At 47.3% G+C, this 17776-nt stretch overlaps 1 protein-coding gene and 1 pseudogene across 7 annotated transcripts in view; one reads left to right on the top strand and one right to left on the bottom strand.

The window, feature by feature from the left end:
* Capzb (capping actin protein of muscle Z-line subunit beta) overlaps positions 1 to 17776 on the top strand; it is a 122169-nt gene that overhangs the window by 22366 nt on the left and 82027 nt on the right. Inside the window, exon 1 of one of the 7 annotated variants that reach the window (XM_033767914.1) lies at positions 5731 to 5844. The exons of 5 other annotated variants lie outside the window; for them this stretch is intronic. In XM_033767914.1, coding sequence (XP_033623805.1) covers positions 5758 to 5844 — 87 coding nt within the window. In that variant the 5' untranslated portion in view covers positions 5731 to 5757. Of the gene's footprint in view, positions 1 to 5730; positions 5845 to 6456; positions 6512 to 17776 lie in introns of those variants that run through there. One more of the 7 variants, XM_019206085.1, reaches the window with a different exon arrangement.
* On the bottom strand, positions 1385 to 1984 carry LOC117287335 (annotated as a pseudogene).

Raw genomic sequence — 17776 nt, 5'->3', positions numbered from 1 at the left:
TATACAAGGGGAAGAGAAACTTACACGTTGTGTATGCAACAATGTGAAAGATGAAGGCTCCACATTAGACCTTGTCTTCTTTGAGCAGTGTTGTGTGTGTGTGTGTGCGTGTGTGTGTGTGTGTGTGTGTGTGTGTGTGTGTCCGTGTGTCCGTGCGCGTATGTGCATGTGTGCACATGCTTACATGCATGCATACTTGTATCAAATTAGAAAATTGTCAGTAGTATTTTAAGAAAAGAACTCCCTAAGTGCACATGGTAGATTACACAGTGCCTTCTGAGTGCCATTGTTTGGGGAATTAACAGTGCCTAATTAGTGCAGATCAAGGCCAGAAGCAAGCACTCTGGGCCTTGTCTGCAGTCCCTGGAGCCCCCTGTGATTTCTGTGCCATCTTTCACTTTCAACTGTTAGGTAAATCCAGTTGAATTTGATCACAGTACAGTATGGTTGAGAGCCTAATTAGCTGGAAACCTCAGGAAATTAAAAAATTACAGAGTTCGTTAATCCCAATGCCCCTCCCTCTGAATGGCTGTAATTCCCCTTTGGTTTGCTTGACTTCCCTGCTGTGTTTTAGTTCGAGGGGGCCAGGATAGGACGGGGTAGAATGACAGTGTTTTTGCTGGAACTTCCTGCCTTCCTGGTGTTAAACATACCCCAGTCCCTCCCCGATTTCTAAGCACTGTCTGGAATGCTAACCTCCAACTCCCAGATGAAAGCCCTGGAGAGTGTCCTGTTGGGTAACTGAAGGCCCTTGTTTGTGTCCCCACCTGGAGAAGCAAGGGTGACAGTGCAACAGCACCTCTTGCTCAAGTTGTGTTTTCCTTTGCCAGTTTTGATGTCAGTGGCTCCATGCTGGACTATGGATTGCTGTGATCTGAGCAGCTCTTGCTCTGTTCCCCTTTCCCAAGTAGCGCACATAGGCGACCAAGTGAGACAGTCCCAGGATGTTTGTGGTGGGCTAGTCTGATACGCAGATGCGCAAGGAGGGTTGGTGCTGTGTTCCGTCCCAGTCAATTGATTGATGGTCTGAGGATATCTACACCGAAGAGACCCAAGGCTGGGATCTTGAGGCCATTGTTGGAAAGATACACCTTCCTGTGTGCGAGCTCTATGTGTAACCAGAGATAGTACATATTGTGGGTTTTAGGGTTTTTTGTTTTTAAGCTAATTTCCAACAGAATACCTGATCTTATCTTAGATTTGTTCCAGACCCTCTTCTGCGAGATTTTATAAACATTTAGAATGATTTGGTTTTGTTTTTCAAGATCCTGCTGTCTTATCCTTAAGTAGACCTCTGCAGCGTGTCACCTCGAGACCACTTCATCCACTGCTTTGCTGAGTTGACAGACTCCTGTCTCCCTCTTTTCCGCAACAGCAGGCAGATTCATAGGGGAAAAGAAATCCATAGTTTGTTGCCATTGTCTTCTTTCACAAGAGCTACATCAAAAGAACCATCTCTGTCAGTGATCATACCAGTTCTTTCCAGGTTAGCAGCTCTGGTCACCATATATTGCCTACCGGTGTCAAACTTGAAATCCATACTTTTGCTAGGCTCTAAATCAGTTTGGATGGTATCATTACTGTGATGAGAGGATCAGGGTAGCAAATGGCACAGGCGTTGTCATTAGGATTCCCTTTGTGTCCACAGGCTCTTTCTTTGTACAACTTGTACCTGTCCTCCTCGGGTCTATACCCTTGGTATCACAGATCAGACGGAAATTCTCTCTGACTTTGTCCATGCTGATGGCACCCATAGAACCAGCAGGGAAGGTGATAGCAGGTCAGACTTCACTATCCATCTTAACGAAGTGCTGCATGCAAATCTCCATCTCCTTTGAGAGCATTCTTAAGTCTGTTGCGGCAGGAAAGGACAAGAGGAGGACATGCTCTCAGCTTGTGGGGCCTGGACATCCATTGGCTTTTCCAGCATGCATTGCTTTGGAGCTGCTACCAGCTTCAGATGCTTCTTGAGACCACAAGCCATGGCTGCACTGGGCACAGAAGCGTACAGAGACTATTTTAAAATTTTACTTTGTTTACTTCTCAAAGCTCTTTCTTCTTTACCTTGCTCCATTTTTGATAATCACAAATTGTTGATTACCTTTAAAATTAAGATCCTTGCATATTAAACCCAATAAAGTGTGGGAAATTGTTCTTTATTTTTCCCACATAAATATCTTGCTCCGAGGTTATGACATCATAACACGGGAAGTTCTTTGTGCTGCGGCAGTATCCTTGGGTCTGTGAGTCTGTCACCTCTTCCGGAAGGATGGAAGGTGAGCACCCTGTGAGTGCTCTAATGCTCTTTATTTTTTTTTGTTTGTTTATTTTTGGTACCCGGGATCGAACTCAGGACCTTGAGCTTGGGAAGCAGGCAGAGGAACCACTGAGCTAAATCCCCGGCCTTCTGATGCTCTTTAGAGACATGATGTCTTTGAGCAGGACTGCAAATTCAAAGGGCCACAATGGCTAGCAGATAACATGAGTACATTTGCCAGGCCAGGAGACCAAGATGCATCAGGGCTGTGACAGACAGTAAGCATTTGTTGTGGGTGTCCTGCCTGTCCTAACTGCCGGTATGGGACAGGTAAACTAAGCTATGTGTGTTGAGGAGCGATGGTTCCAGCTGTGGAAGCAGGGCGCATGGGGATCAGTGAGGAAAGGCTTATCTGGCCCGTCAGTGGGCACACACAAGTCATCTCAGGTTGTCTTATTAGAGAATAGAGCTTAATTTTATGGGTTAACAAATAAAAGTGGGAGCAGCTGTCACCCATGGTTTGTGGTGATGTGAGCCCTGGGGAATTCCAGGTGCCTCGATGTTAGCAGTTGCCAGTGCTGAATGCTTTAGGTACAAGTCTTCCCAAGTAGCCCACACTCAGGACAGTCTGGTGTTCACCCTTACCCTTCCCTTTTCCCTTCTCTTTCCTTCTCTTTTGTATTGAAGATGGAACCCAGAGCCCCCTGCATGCTAAGTGTGCACTCTTATCACAGAACTACACCCTCAGCACCTCATATTTCTTAGATGGACCCTTTGTTTGTCCTTGGCCCAAATGCCCTTGCCCATTCACCAGACAGGAGGTGTTAATTGTCTCCGCCTGCCTCTGGATCAGCTCTGGGCTTGACCTGTGCACCTCTCCTCTGCCAGGCTGTCTGCAGTTGGACTGTGAGCTCCAAGCTCCAGAGACCAGACCACTTCCCTTCCCGGCTGCTTGATCTGCAGTTTGACTTCCTCTTTGCAGGACGGATGTCCTGTGAATTGAGGTTTAACTCAACCGCCTAGCCCTCCCTTTCCGTTTACCAGGACTGTTATCTTTCCTTTGTAGTTCCTGCTGATATCTGCAGATTTTCTCCAGAGTGTTCATGCAGCCTGGGGCATTTTAAACATCATCTTGTAGAGGAATGGTGCAGTAATTTCCTCAGATGTGTCCGCTTCTGAGCTCTGCCGCTTGAACGAGTACTTGTGACAGTGGAGCACTGAAGTGGATCTTTGGTGTTGCGGTGTGGCGTGCAAGTCAGGCAGCCTGGGTTCCTGCTTATAGCAGGGAGGCTTGGAGCAGGTCCTTTCACATTGCAGGGCCTCAGTTTGCACAGTTGTCATTGGGACATCCTGTGTGTCTTATAGGGCTGTTGTGAGGACCGAATGTGTGTAAATGAGTAGCACCCAGGTAGGTGCTCAGGCGGTAGTAGTGTTCAGCAAGTAGGTATGTACCACTAGGAGCAATAGGAAGTCCCGCCCGAAGTCATTGGCTGGACTTTCTCCGGAAAAGGGTTTTATGGGTTGCAATAGGAAACTTGAAGGACAACTTGGTCCTTGGGGGCTGTGTCTTACTAATCTCTCTCCTCGTCTCACCTGACACTCTTCTTCATCACCTGTGAGATGTGAACTGTATATATGCAAAGATAGTGCTGCTCAGTCTTGTCTGCCTTTCATGGAGTTTTCCTAGCCACATCTTCCCTGAATTCCTAAATTCGCCCCTAACCTTTTATCTGAGACCTCCTACGGGAGTCCTTGACCCTAGGAAACCCTGTTTGGAACGTACCATGCTTGTCCTGCGGCACCCACCCAGTGTGGGAGACGAGACTGGACCTGGAAGGGGTTCGAGTGGGAGGCAGCAGAGGTGCTGTGGGGTAGTAGTGAACACGGGAGCTGGTGCCTGAATCAGACCCCGTATGGGCCCTGCCTTCAGCCTTTCTGCCCCTCATTTTCTCATCGGTAAGATGGTAACAGGGTTGTTGCCTGGGGAATGAGTTTGTGTAGCTCCCTTGTTTCTTTCACCATCCAGCACTCGGTAAGGATTCAGCAACTGTTTGCTAGTAACACGTAAAAGGCATTGATTGAGCAAATATTCACTGGTGTATTGAACAAAACCAAGTCCCTGCTTCTGTGGGGTGAGACAGATGACATAAAGAAACAAACACGATTTCTTCCAGTAATGAGAAGTGCTGTAAGAAACAGGATCAGGACCTGTGCATCAGCTGTGGTTGTAATAGTAATAGGAAGCCCTAAGAAGAGTTTAAGCAGGGGACTACTGTGAACTTAATTTGTTTGGATTTGAGCAGAAGGATTGTGGGGTACAAGGATAAGCAGGGGCAGAGCAGGGGGTGCAACAGAGCTAAAGAGCAGAATGCAGAAATGGGCTTTGTGCAGAGGTCCCAGGTTTGGTGCTTCGGCATTGCTTCCCAGGAGATGAAACCTGCATTTTGTCAGAGGATGAGCCGTCACCAAGAAAGGGCTGCACATGGGCCGTGCTGACTCGTCATCTGGTGTGGCTCCAACTCGATGTGTACTGCATTCATGTGGTGGTGAAAGCCGCCGTAAGACCCCAGCCAGTGTGGCCCCCCTGCTTTCTCTTGCCACTCAAGCAGACAGTAGAGCCCTCGAATTGTTCCTTGAGTACAAACACTGAAGTGACCATGAGCTGGACACTGGCACCAACCAGAGAGTTGTGGCTCTTGAGGGGAGATGCTGCACTGGGGAACAGGGCTTGAGTTGCAGCCCAGGCACAAGGCATAGCACTAAAGGCCAAAAGGACAGCAGAATGTGACAGGGTAGAGAGGTGGTGAACTCTGCTTCTAGGCCCTTTGTCTATCCCAGGATCCTTTGCGGGATGTCAGCTGATGGGTGGTCAAGTTTGAGCCTTAGAAAGCTTGCTCCAACCAAGGTGTGGAGAGGGGTGTGGGTCCATCTGGAGGCCACTGTGGTTGCTTGCATGATGGGGTTGGCATTGGGGATGGAGAGAAGTGATGATAAAATAATCAAGTAAAATACTTCATAGAGGTATTACTTGCACATAGGAGAAATGGTCAATAAATATTAACTGTTGTCTGCATTGTAACTGCTAAGTTTTGCTAGGAAAAAAACCCAGGCTTTTTGGGGTTTTTGGTACTGCAGATTAGGTACAGAGCCTTCTCACTGAGTTACATCTTAGCCCTTTTGTTGTTTTTTATTTTGAGATAGGGCCTCACTGAGCCACTGAGCAGCTCAGGCTAGGCTCAGACTTGCAGTCCTCCTGCCTCAGCCTCCCGGAGTACTGGGATCAGGCATGCCCAGCTTTGAGTTGGATTTTGGATGTGTTGAGGGTGAGGCCATCTGAGTCAGCAGAGGATAAAGGCCATGGGAGGTCGTCTGAGGACGCATCATTTGATGTCACTTCCACATAGCCTAGCACAGAAGTGAGCTTGTTCTCCAGCCCCAGCCTTGTCACTGGGGCGTGCTGGCCTCCTGGCCTCTGCTTCCTCCTCTGTAGCGCGGGGCTGATGATCTCCCCTCACAGCTTTGTTGAGGGCCAGGCCACTGAAGAGGAAGCACTGCGCGGGCTCTTAGGTGTGATACACCTGGATGGGGTTGGTATTATTTTATCTGTTGTGGTACACACTTTCTTTCCTCTCCATCCTTCCACCCTCTTCTAGTTGATAGTAGGAGTAAAGCCCTCACGCTTTGCCAATTACAGGCTTGTTGGTTTCCCCTCGAGAAGGCTTCTTATGTGCCGTCTGTCCAGGGTTTTCTTTTCCTTTCATGCATAGTCTTCCCTTTCCTGTTGTTCTGTTTCTGTCACCACTCCCCTTTCTGTCCCTTGACTCCTGTCCCCAGAACCCCTGGTGAGTTCCCCTTAGGAACTGCTGTGAATCCTGGGCGTTGCTGAGAGTTCTCAGGCTCAGGTTGAGATGTCCTTAAGGCCTGCACATGAAATAGAACCCCTGATGGTAGTGAGAGCAGCAGGAGTGCCCCCCTCACAGTGGACTGGGGGCATTTGAGTTGCTTCAGTGTTTTGAGTACTGGTCAGTGATAATAACTTTTGCACTTTGTTTTCAGCGGTCTTTCCTTGGCACCAGATGAGAGCAATACTTGCAGGGAGGAATGAGCCATATAGCAGCAAAGATAATTTGTACAAATAACAAACATCTCTCTCACTCTCTGTCATTCCAGAGACAAACATTGGCAGTGGTGGTGCTGGGGCTTTTCATGACCTCTTGTGGACTCTTGACTGGTCCTTTCCAAAATAAACATGGGGTATGTCAGCATTTTAGACACTTTTCCCCTCTCGCTACTTTATCCTTCATTAGAAGTATGAGATTTTCCAGTACAGATTTTCCTATCTACTGATGCTGCAGAGGTTTCTGTGAAGGGATTGTCTAAGGGTTTTGCTTCAGGGCTCAGGGCTCTTGGGCCAGTTTCTCTTCTGGATTCCTCCTTCTGGTTAGTGAAATGAGGAGTGACCTCTGGTGGCCCAAGTCCCTTTCCTCCACCTGATTGAAGGTGAGCCCGTTAAGGTGGTCTTTGTGCTCTAACATTCTGCGGTATTCATTCCGTAAGCACAAGGAACTTGCTGTACATCAGATTACACCTGAGAGCCTGCATGTGAACTTTATGAAAAGCCTCAAAGGTAGACAGTTCTTGTGCCACATGCATTGAGCCCCAGCAGGAAGTTTGCTTGGGAGGTCCGGGAGGGACCAGGATATTCATTCTTTTGCTCAAGCTTGCTCACCTGCCCGTCTGCCCAATTCCTTCTCTCTCTCTCTTTCTCTCTCTCTCTCTCTCTCTCTCTCTCTCTCTCTCTCTCTCTCTCTCATTGAATTCAGGACCTTACACCAAACTACATCCCTTTCCTTTTTAAAAACATTTTCCCCCTAACCCTATTCCTGTCCCTGTAAAGTTTATTTACAGGTTGGGCTTCAACTTGGAGTCTCTTGCCTCAGCCTACCAGGGTCCTGGGATCATCTGTTTCCTTAAAGCAGAGCCTGGCTCCACTGAGTCAGGAGGAGCATCATTAAGCATTTCCTGCTTTGCATAGCTTAGTGTCAGCCTCAGAGTGCCTGTTTACACAGGTGTCCAACTTTGTAAAATAACACCTGTCCTCCAGTGGTCCAGATTCAGCCACAGCAACTCTGTCATTTTCCCATCTGGACTTCCTGGGGTTGTGCTTTTGTCCTGTTTGAGAGAACTGGGACCAGCAACCCTCAGCAGCGTGTGTATTTGCAAACTGTCACGCCCACCTCCTAAATCAAATACAAAGGTTCATCTAAGCAGGGTGAATAAGCTCTGGAGCTCTGTTGCACAACATGCCACAGGCGACAGTGACGTATTGTGCACTTACAAACTTACTAAGAGGGGGTGGACATCATGTTAAGTGTTCTTATCAGCATAAAATTAAAAACAAAACCAAGACAGAGCAAAACAAAATGGCTAACACAATCACCTTTTCTCCCGAGTTGAATATAGAAAAATAGACCATTCTTGTGAACAGCCGTAGAAGGGGAGTTTGGAGCCTCTTCCTCAGATCTGCAGCTTGTCCGTCCATGAATTTGGACTGACTTAAGGGTAGTGGGGGACAGTTGAGCCAGGGGAGCAGGCATGCAGTGTAAACAGAGACCCAGCAACTGCACCGGCATAATTTTAGCATGAGCGCTCTCCCTTGCTCCAGGGCCCGAGGAATTCCTGAAACATTGGGAAAGGGAGGGAGCGCCCAGACTGGAGGAAGGTGAAGCAGAGTCCGCGGTGGTGCTGCCCTGTGTGTCCTACTGGATCTGGAGCTGAAAAGGAAGTGGGGTAGTAAAGCAGCCTTGCCCGATTGGAATCTCAGTCCAGCCTTTTGTGGGTTCAGTGACTTCAGGCAAGTTCCTGAACCTCATTCTCTCCCTTTCACCTACCAGGGAGTTTTGAGAGAGCAGACTCTTTTTTTTTTTGCCACGCTGCAGGATGAGCGCGGGACACTGAGCTTCACTGAGACAGGGTCTTGCTAATCACTGAGTTGCCCAGGCTGGGCTAGAACTTCAGTCTTCTTGCTTCTGCCTCCCAGAGTCCTAGGATTACTGGTTGTACCACTACGCCTGACTAACGCAGTCTGTTGTAAGTGTCTGCTAGGTGGGCCTCAGAAGTGGTAGTTGTTGCTATGTGCAATGTTCAGGCTCTGGAAAGGAACCATTGGCTGCTAGACTGTTAGGGAGCACTGCCAGCGGGCTCTTGCTTTCCCCCCCAAGCCCGAGGTGAGGGAGCCTCAGTCCTGCTGCACAGGTGAAGGAGCCGGTGGGGAAGTTTCATTAGACCTGCCTGGCCCTGATGGCTGGCAGCCCTTGCCGGCACGCTGTCTCCTTGTTTTTTAAGGACTTCAGATTGTAATAGTTATGCTCTCCCTCTGATCTTGTAAGTTGTCAAAATTTTAGAAAACCAGCCGAGTATTAAAAAAAAAATTAATCCCAGTACCCAGGCAGAATGTTTATTTTGAAGTGTTTCTCTCTGGCCTTTGATTATTTGTTTATTTGTGTCTAATACCAATAGTAAGGGTAGATAGAGAAGGGCAGGGCAGTTAAAACCATTGCTCTGGAGCCAGGCTGTCTGGGCCCATTTTCTGATTGTTCCACTTACTAGCTATGTGTGACCTTTGGTAAGTTCTTTAATCTCTGTACCTCAGCCCCCTCACCTGTGAAGTACTGAAAGCCCTCTTAGAGCTGTGTTTTGTGGATGGAATTAGTTAACACGCAAAGTGCTTAGCACAGTGCCGGCACACCAAAACCTGGTGTTGGTGTAACCGTTACCATCACCGTTTCCATACGCAACTCTGTTTTCTTTCAGAGCCTGATTTTAGGTATTCTATACCATCCATTATTTGGACATAACCAGAATCCACCTTGCGAGCAGCTCTCGTCCTGAGCATGCTGGCGTGTGTGTCCATGCACTGCAGGCTGCAGTGTGATCCAAGTAGAACGTTAGGGACCCACCCTCTCCCCGTTCGCCCCGTGGTGACTCCGGGCCAGTTTCTTCTGGCTGTCATCGGCATTTCCAGGCTTCGAGACCCCACTTTGTTCTTGTAGCCCTGGCTCCGGCTTTGGGAAGTGTGACCTCTCAGGCCTGTTCCGTGCTACACAAGTGTACTTTGTGCACATCAGCCTTACAGAGACTCCAGGGTCAGGAATTTGGGTGGCGGTGGAGCTGCTGGGATTTCATCTGCAAATGAAAACCACCTGGCCAGCTGCACGGGTCAGAGGGAATCCAGATGGGAGAAGTCAGGGGAGGTTGGGGCAGCCTGGGGCAGCATCTGAGTGGTCTCTTTCCACCTCCCCTTACCTCTTCAGCTGCAGATGATTGCTTTTAACCCTTCATCCCCTCCAGTGCCAGATCATTTCAGGACACAAGATTCTCCCATCCAGGCCGTGGCCAGTACATAACGTGTGACCCACGGCCTAGAAAGGCGACACGCACGTCAGATCTGATGGGAAAGGAGCAACAGGTGGCCAAGTGACCGTCAGGGTCACGGCGCTATTGTGGTGAAGGGAGATGGGAGGGTAAGTCAATAGCAGTGTTGATGGAATCCACATGTCACCCGGGTAGGAGAGATCTTCTGGATGTGAGAAGGCAAATGATTAAATGGCTGGTACTGAAAACAGCCTCCCCCAGGAGATGTGGTGGCAGCTTATTGCCAAACTAGGATTAGAGTCATTCTGGTCACCAGGCAGCTTCGAATGTGAATCATCTGCAGTGGAATGGGGGGAAAACCCCACATTTATCATAGGTGAGGGAGGTTGGAACACTTGGCTTCTTTTGGTCCAAATGTTCGCGACTGTAACCAAGTTTGATTCCTGGTTTAGAAATGAAATGGCTTGGAAAATTTTGCCTGTGGGTTTTGTGGATTAGGAGGTTGCTGGAAGGGAGCTAACACATTAAGTTTCGTCTCTAAACATACCTCAACTTGGGGCAAGAAAAGTAGAAAAATATTAATCAAATGATAAACGCTCACCCACAGCGTGGAAGGAAGGAGGAGGGAAGACAGCCCATTCACTTGGATTCACTTGGATTTGTAGCTGGAGGAAACCCCCCTCCGGCAGGTGGAAAGCGCCTGCAGAGAATGTGGGCGTTCTGGATGTTTGCTTTGCCTGGGCACTGCCCCAGGACTCTGTCAGTGCCAGGGACTCACCACCCTGCTTGCTCTTGAGGCCCGTCTCACATTGGTTACTTGGAGATTTTTGGCCTCCCTCTGTACAGACCACAATCCCTTGGTGTTTGATTGGCTGGCAGGTTGGGCAATACAGTGAGGCCCTATTTCAAAGAAAGGAGGTTAAAGTGAACAACAGGACAACAAGCCATTTGGGAGAAGAAGGTGAATGGAAAGGCCCACCCATCCCAGACCCGAGCGGCGTCCTGCTTCCCCACACCTACCTCCTCCCGTTCGCTCTCTCTACCCTGTCCCCCAGCTGAAGAAGGCTCATTAGGTGTGGGAGCGCGAGAGTGTCATAGAGTAACCTGGAGTCTGTTCCAGTCACACCTAAAATACACTTCCTCTGGTCTAACTACTGTGAGTGCAGATAGCTTAGCGGGCACTGCTCATCCGTGTGACACAGTGTTCTAGTGAGGCCACCCAAGGTGACTGTTTCCCCTGTGGCTGGGCCGAGGCCATCTCCGGGACCACTGCGATACCTACCGTGTTGGCTGTCATGTTTCTGACAGTGGTGTTATAATCTGGGAAAACATTCAGTGTTGAATTTTATGTCTGGAAGTTAAAGCTTCGTTCAGGCTGCTGGTATCAGCTTGAGTCTTTTCAGAGTAGGTGCCCAGAAGAGAGGAAACATTTAAAAAATATTTTGATATATAACTAACTGCCAATTATTTTAAAAGAGAATTACACACATTTATGATTTTTCAGGCATCCGGCTTGCTTTTCTAGGTCATAATCATTGTGCCTTCTGTGTAACATAGTCTTCCATTCTCCTTTTCCAAAATGGCTTGTTTTCCCGTTGTTCATTTTAACTTCCTTTCTTTGAAATGGGGTCTCACTGTATTGCCCAGGCTGGTATCAAACTCCTGGGTGCTAGCAGTCCTCCTGCCTCAGCCGTCTAAGTAGCCAGGACTACAGGCACTCACCAGCATGCCTGGCTTATTTTGCTGATGCCTTTCCCCTTTGTTTAAGTACTTCCAGGTAGGGATATCTTGTCAAGGGTGGCTTTAAAGTTACTGATGAGTGAGAGCAGTATGTTCTCAGTTTTCTGGCACACAGTGCGTCCGAGCTGTGCACACTCGAGGCACTTGGCCTGTGATGGCTCCTTCCTGTGTGCACCTGAGGCGAACCTGGCAGCTCAGCTTCAGTTTAGAATGCCGTGGAGCCTGGAGCTGCCCCTCCCACCTGGTGGCCTCTGTCCAGGTGAGCAACCACTGTGTCCTCCTGTTCCCACCAACTGCACCTGCCGCGTGCTCTTGACTACAGAGCCGTGACGCCAAGGGCTCCCTCTCCCAGACATAGCTGTCTCTGCCTCCAGTCTCCAGATTGTGTTTTGTTTTTCTCCAGCTGCTTTATTGAGTGGTGGATTTACATACCACAAGATTCCGCAGCTTTAAGTGTAAAGTAGTTTTGTAAATGTTCAGTAATTGTACAGAGTTGTGCAACAAAAACCACAGTCCCCTCGGAGAACACGTCCCTCATCCCAGAAGGATTCCTCGCCCCTGTTTGCAGCTATTCTTCATTTCCACAACCTGCCCCGGGCAATCTTTAACTGTTTCTGTGACTGTTTTGATATGTTTGGTATCATAGGGATTGTTTTTTAAAATAAATTATTTGATTCTAAAAACACTGTTGCCAGGCATGGTGCTGCACACCTGTAATCAGTCCCAGCCCTCAGGAATCTGAGTCAAGATCACTGTGAGTTCAAGGCCAGCCTGAATGACATAGTGAGATCCTGTCTCAAAAATAAATAAATAAATAGATAGATAGATGGATAGATTAATTAGTTAAAATGATAATGCTTATTAAAAAATATCTGCAAGGGGCTAGGGATTTAGCTCAGTGGTTCCTCCACCTGCCCCGAAACTGCAAGGTCCTGAATTCCATCCCTGGTACAACCCCCCCCCCCCCCGCTAAAAACTGGAAGACTAGGAATCAAATTATTACTAGTACTTGCCTGTGCAGTGTCTCTAGGTGATAGGCTTCTAGGGGGACTTAACTATTTTTGTAAGCTTGAGTCATTTACAGAGTGTTTGCATTACATTCATAATCAGAAGAAAAGGGTAGGAGGGGGAAAGTGCAAGTTTTCCTTGTACAAAATGCAAAAAAGATAAGGAATAAAAGGTCACAGTTTCTTCTTATGGATAAAACCACTTGTACTTTACTTTTTTCGGAGGGTTTTCCCCCAGTCTTCTTTAAACATAATTTTAAAACATAGTTTTCATACTTTAAATGTTCTTTGTGCTTCTTCCTGTTAGCAAAGTCTCTTACAAACTTCCCGTTAATAATTTCACAGGGCTTCATCTTATGACTATACTGTAATTTACATATGTTGTGCATTAAGGTTGTTTTTACTTTTTGCCATCATAAATAATGCTGAAAGGAGTGTCTTTGAGTCAAAGCTTTGTGTAGGGCGTTTGTGGAATTCCTTGGTCAGAGTTTGTGGCTTAAAATTTTGTTATGTTTTGTTTTTCCTCTCAATTGGGAATTATTTGGCAAAATTCTATTCTCGGTATCTTGTCTGAATTCCACCTCCTCATTGACAGGGCTGATTTGGCCCCAGGACTTGGGACTGGATTCCCAGAAGGTGACTTCAGTGTGTCAGGTTGAGGTCCAACAAGGAGGGTGGCAGAGAATGAGTAGAAATGCCAGGCCAGTGCCCACAAGGATAGTGCTGCCTTTAGGAGCCCATGAACAGTTCATTGTCACAAAACCTTATACATCCAGACAGGGTGTAGGCACACAGTGTTTGGTATAAATAATTCCTTTGCGTTTGTCATTATTTCTCAGTAAAATTCTATTGATATGAGAGAGGATAGTTTTAAGAGTTTTGAACTAGTGAGTGGGCAGATTGGAGAGGTCAGTGAACCCCCTGGTATTTTATGTATTTGCATTTCCGTGGTGAGAGGGACTGTAGCTTCATCATGAAGTGTCTCCCGGATGAGGAGGGCTGCGTCTGGTCAACACCCTCACACTGCTGTCACGACACACCCACAGTGCAGCTGTAGTCAGTGACCTGGCCTTCTGCACCTTGGTTTCCTTGTTTGTAAAATACCTGGCACAATATCTGGCACACTGGAGATGTTCACTTTCACATGAAAAGTATTTGAATCCAAGCATGATGACATGCACCTGTAATCCCAGCTGCTTGAGAGGCTGAGGCAGGAGGATTGCAAGTTCAAGGCGAGCTTGGGTAACAGCATTGTTTGAGTTCTGACTCATGTGGTTTTGCAGAACATCTCTGGACCTGAAACTTACCCAAGCAGCCTTATATCTCTTTTTTTTTTCCCATTAAATTTATTGGTACAGTTAAGGTAAACAATATAGTTACATTCATCATTGGGATCTTGTACCTTTACATGGTGTGTCTTCGTTCTTATTTTTCCCCATTCCCTTGCCCTCCCTTCACCCTCTTCACCCTTCCCTATTTACAAAGACTATTTCTGTTTGTTTCCTTTCTTCATATTTTTTATTTTCCCTTCTTTCCTTTCCTCTCCCCTCCCCACTTCCCCTTAGACTTATATCTCCTTAAAGCTGGGTTTTAAATTAGATAGTATTATTGTAGTTCAATAATACGTGATCTTATTTAAAATAAGGAGGTTTTTCAAAATCCTTTTATAAAAGGAAGACATGCTCATTGTAGAGAAAATTGTAATTATTTTAATTAAGTTTTTTGGCAGAAAAATTGAAATCAAACCAGTTCTGCATTGTACATAATTCACCACTCCTGGATGTTGGTACAATGAATGCAAATAGCGAAATTGGTGCAGAGTTAGTTTTCACTGCACGAAGGAGCTGTATTTCCATGATGCGTAGAAGGCAGCTAAAGTGAAGCCAGAATCCATTGAACTTTCCTAAACACAGTACCCAGCTGGGGCCTCCAGGGAAGCAGAGCTTCCCACCAGAAGGGCTTGGTGACTTTTGAGGACCCTGTGTTGTTTCAGTCCCTCAGAGCAGCTGTGATGCTGCAGAGCTGCCGGGGGTGGGAGTCCCTTTGCCCCTCCCCAGAGGGCTTCCCTGGACTGACTGCAGAAGGGACAGAGTTGCCTGCTGTCCACTCGGCTGCCTGGGAACCTATGAGAGCCAGATTTGGTGCAAGGGTCGCTTCATTAAAAAGTTTTAAAAACTTTACGGACTAGGGATGTGTTTCAGCTGTAAAATGATTGCCTAATAGGCCTGAGGCCCTGGATTTGATCCCCAGCACTGCCAAGCAATACATTAAAAACCAATTTATGGAAAATCTCAAGCATATATTAGAACAGTGAGCCCCATTTATCTATCACCTAAAAATCATTCATTCCCGAAGCCAGTCTTGTTTCATCTCCACCTTCCTACAGTGCTCTCCCCCAGCCTGAATTAGTTTGAATGCGAACATCTGGTTTAAGTTTCATAAGTAAACTGGGTCTCTCAATTCTGAGACAGAATTCTAACACTGTACTGAGGTCTAAATTACAGCGTTGAGTTCTGGATATTTGTTTTTTAAAAAATTCATCGGTTTAAAAATTCTTTAGCCTTTTTTTTTATTAAAAAATAATGCAGGCCCATTGTAACTAGAAGTCACAAACTTTAAAGGTAACCAAGCTCCCATAATTAATTCCATCAGAGGCAGCCTACTATGATGGTTTTGAAAGGCCCCCGTGAGTCACTTTCCTGTGCTTTTGAGAATCTTGGTGCTGCTTTTTTTTTAGCCCTGTGCCCCAGAGCCCCCCAGGTGAGCTACCCTCACCCGGCATCACCCAAGGAGGGTATGAAGTTGTCCTTTCTGCACTTCTAGGGTTCTGAGTAATGGAAACCACCGAGTGTATGTTGTGCAAAGGGGTTGACGTGCCCAACATCCTCACGGTTCCCAGCTGGTGGCCTGTTTTACAGACAGGTGCTCAGAGGAGGAAGTTGAATGAGTGTGTGGTCACACCCCCAACCCTGTTACCTGGCTGACAGATCCTTCCCCTTCCTGCCTTTGAGACTTTTCTTTCCCTGCGCTGGGTCCGCAACAAAGCAGAGTCCCAGATCTGTGCAGTGTTCTTGAGCATACCCCCGCACTCACTTCCAAGAAAAGTCTGTAAGGAAATGGACTCCTGGTGGGCTCAGGCCACCTCCATGCCATGTGTCCCCTCTCTGGCAGCTATAGGTAGAACACAAGCAGCATAGGCAAGAATTTCAGTCCTGCTTATCATTTCATTATATTACGTATGTTTTCTAATTGTTTTGGAACCATGATTTTCAGTGTAATTGTGTGTCAAGGATGAACTAAGAGGAAGTTGGTGGAGCAGGTGCACTGCTGCCTGCCTATACAGTCACTGCTTCTGAATCCCTCCCCAGGGACCGCCATGGGGATATCTGCAGACTTTCTTGCTGTGCATTGATCGCAGGTGCACAGACCCCCATGGCTAGTGGCAGGGCAGCTCTTTGCTTGGATCCAGGGGTTGCAGTTCAAAGCAGTTGGTCTGAGGTTGGACTAAAATTTACCTTTTCACTGTAAAGAAAGGTTGGACTGAGTGTAAAGAGTTGGATTTCAGGAGAAATGCTTCCATCTACATAAAGAGCCAATTGTTTTCACATCATCCCTGCCAGCGTCTATTCATCACAAAGGTATCTTTTATTAAAGTGTTTCCTGAATGATTATACCTCCAGGTACTTTCTAGGCAGTTTATTGGACTTGTCAGTAACATGTGCATGTTTTTCTTCAGCTGTGGGAAAAGTCTGTTTGCCTGCCCCACCCCACACACACCTGGCTGTGCTCTGCTCATCCTGCTGGCCTTGTGTCTGGGCCCAGGGGACATGGATGGCAGCAGGAAAACTGCAGCAGAAGTACTGTGTGTTAGGATCTGAGTCCCTCAGAAAGAACAGCACAGGGACTGGATTGGGGATGTGGCTCAGTAGTAGAGCACTTGGCTGGCACATACGAGGCCTACCTAGCACTAGGGGGAAAAGCACAAAGGAAAATGAAGCAAAAATGAGGGCTGACTCTGTCAGGAATACTGTGTGCTATTTTCAGAGAGTCTGTGATAGCTCTTGTTGGGCCTTTGGGGAGCATCACATGGCAGAGAACTGGCACATTTCAGGCGTGACTCTGGACAAGGAAGGACCACTGGTGGGTGGAGTGCAGATGGTGTAGGGTGAATGGTGAGCTCCCCTACAAGGACAGTGGGACTCCAGAATCACTGATTCTGAGAGTCCATGATTCTTTAAGGACAAAAGACCTCCAACTCAAAGGCTTTACTAATTGGTAACTTCTTCCCCCTGTGGTCAGAAATACCTGTGGTTGTAGTTGTCCAAGATGGCTTCAGAACTCCAATTCCTGCAAATGTGGGACATTCACAGGAATGGGGAGTACTGGTCTTCAGCTCACCGTTCCCCCCTCGGGGGTTTTGGGATACCTTCCAAGGGATTGTCGTTTCCTGCCTCTCAGCAGGTCTCTTTGACACAGGCAACTCTTGTCAAGCGTGTACCACCATGTTGCATACGTCCTTGAACTTTTGTGGTCTTGGGTGTAACACAAGTGATTTTTGCAACATGCAAGAATGAATTCTGGCTGAGGATTGAAGCTGTTTTCCATTGTTGATTGGAAACGGATTCTTGCTCTTGCCCCCTTGCTCTGAATTTAATCTTCCTGTGAGAATGAGCTAAGCCATTTTCCTCAGCCAGGGGACATTTATGAAACCAAAAGTAAGAGTGAATAGGCCTTGCTGATGACTGTGAAGACTTCCTGGGCCATCAGCCCCTGGTGGGAAGTCAAACACACCACCCGTGTCCCCACCTTCTTGGCACCACTCCTGAGTTTGCGAGCTGACGTGCAGACATTGGCACCTGGCACAGTGCTTATGTCCTATGCTGAGTCTCACAGGAAGCAAACAGACAAGGTAGCCTAATCCAATTCCACATACAAGCGGGGCAATTCCCAGGGCCTTTGCACATTTGTATTCCTCAAAGTGATGGGAAGCCCCAGTGGTCATTTTTCAAATTACCTGGGGTGCAACTTGGCACTGAGAGGCTTAGGAAAACCTCTTTTCACTCATTATCCTCTGATGACCTTAGTGTATTTTCTAATCGAATTTTCTTACTGAAACCTGCTTTCCCAAAGCTGGTGAGCAGCAGGACACTTGGTGGGGTGCTAAAAGAGAGGCCCAGCTTCCTATTTTTTTTCTTTCCTCTCTATGAGGTCTCAGTGAAGCACACTAAAGCTGTACATGTTTACAGAGTGCAGTCGGGTCATTAATATTTGTTTCAGAGATAGCATACATCTGCCTCCCTGCCGCTGGTGTAGGATCCTGCACTCCTAGTTTTCCAGCCTCTCCCTAAGCGGTAATTCCAGCTGGCAGAGCTGTGACAAGGGTTTCCGTAAGCATTCC

This window comes from Fukomys damarensis, unplaced genomic scaffold (genome assembly GCF_012274545.1).
Source record: "Fukomys damarensis isolate Sample0158 unplaced genomic scaffold, DMR_v1.0_HiC HiC_scaffold_23, whole genome shotgun sequence".
NCBI classification, from domain to species: Eukaryota; Metazoa; Chordata; class Mammalia; order Rodentia; family Bathyergidae; genus Fukomys; species Fukomys damarensis.
Note: the sequence above shows the minus strand (reverse complement) of the source record. Positions and strands in the feature narration are given on the sequence as shown.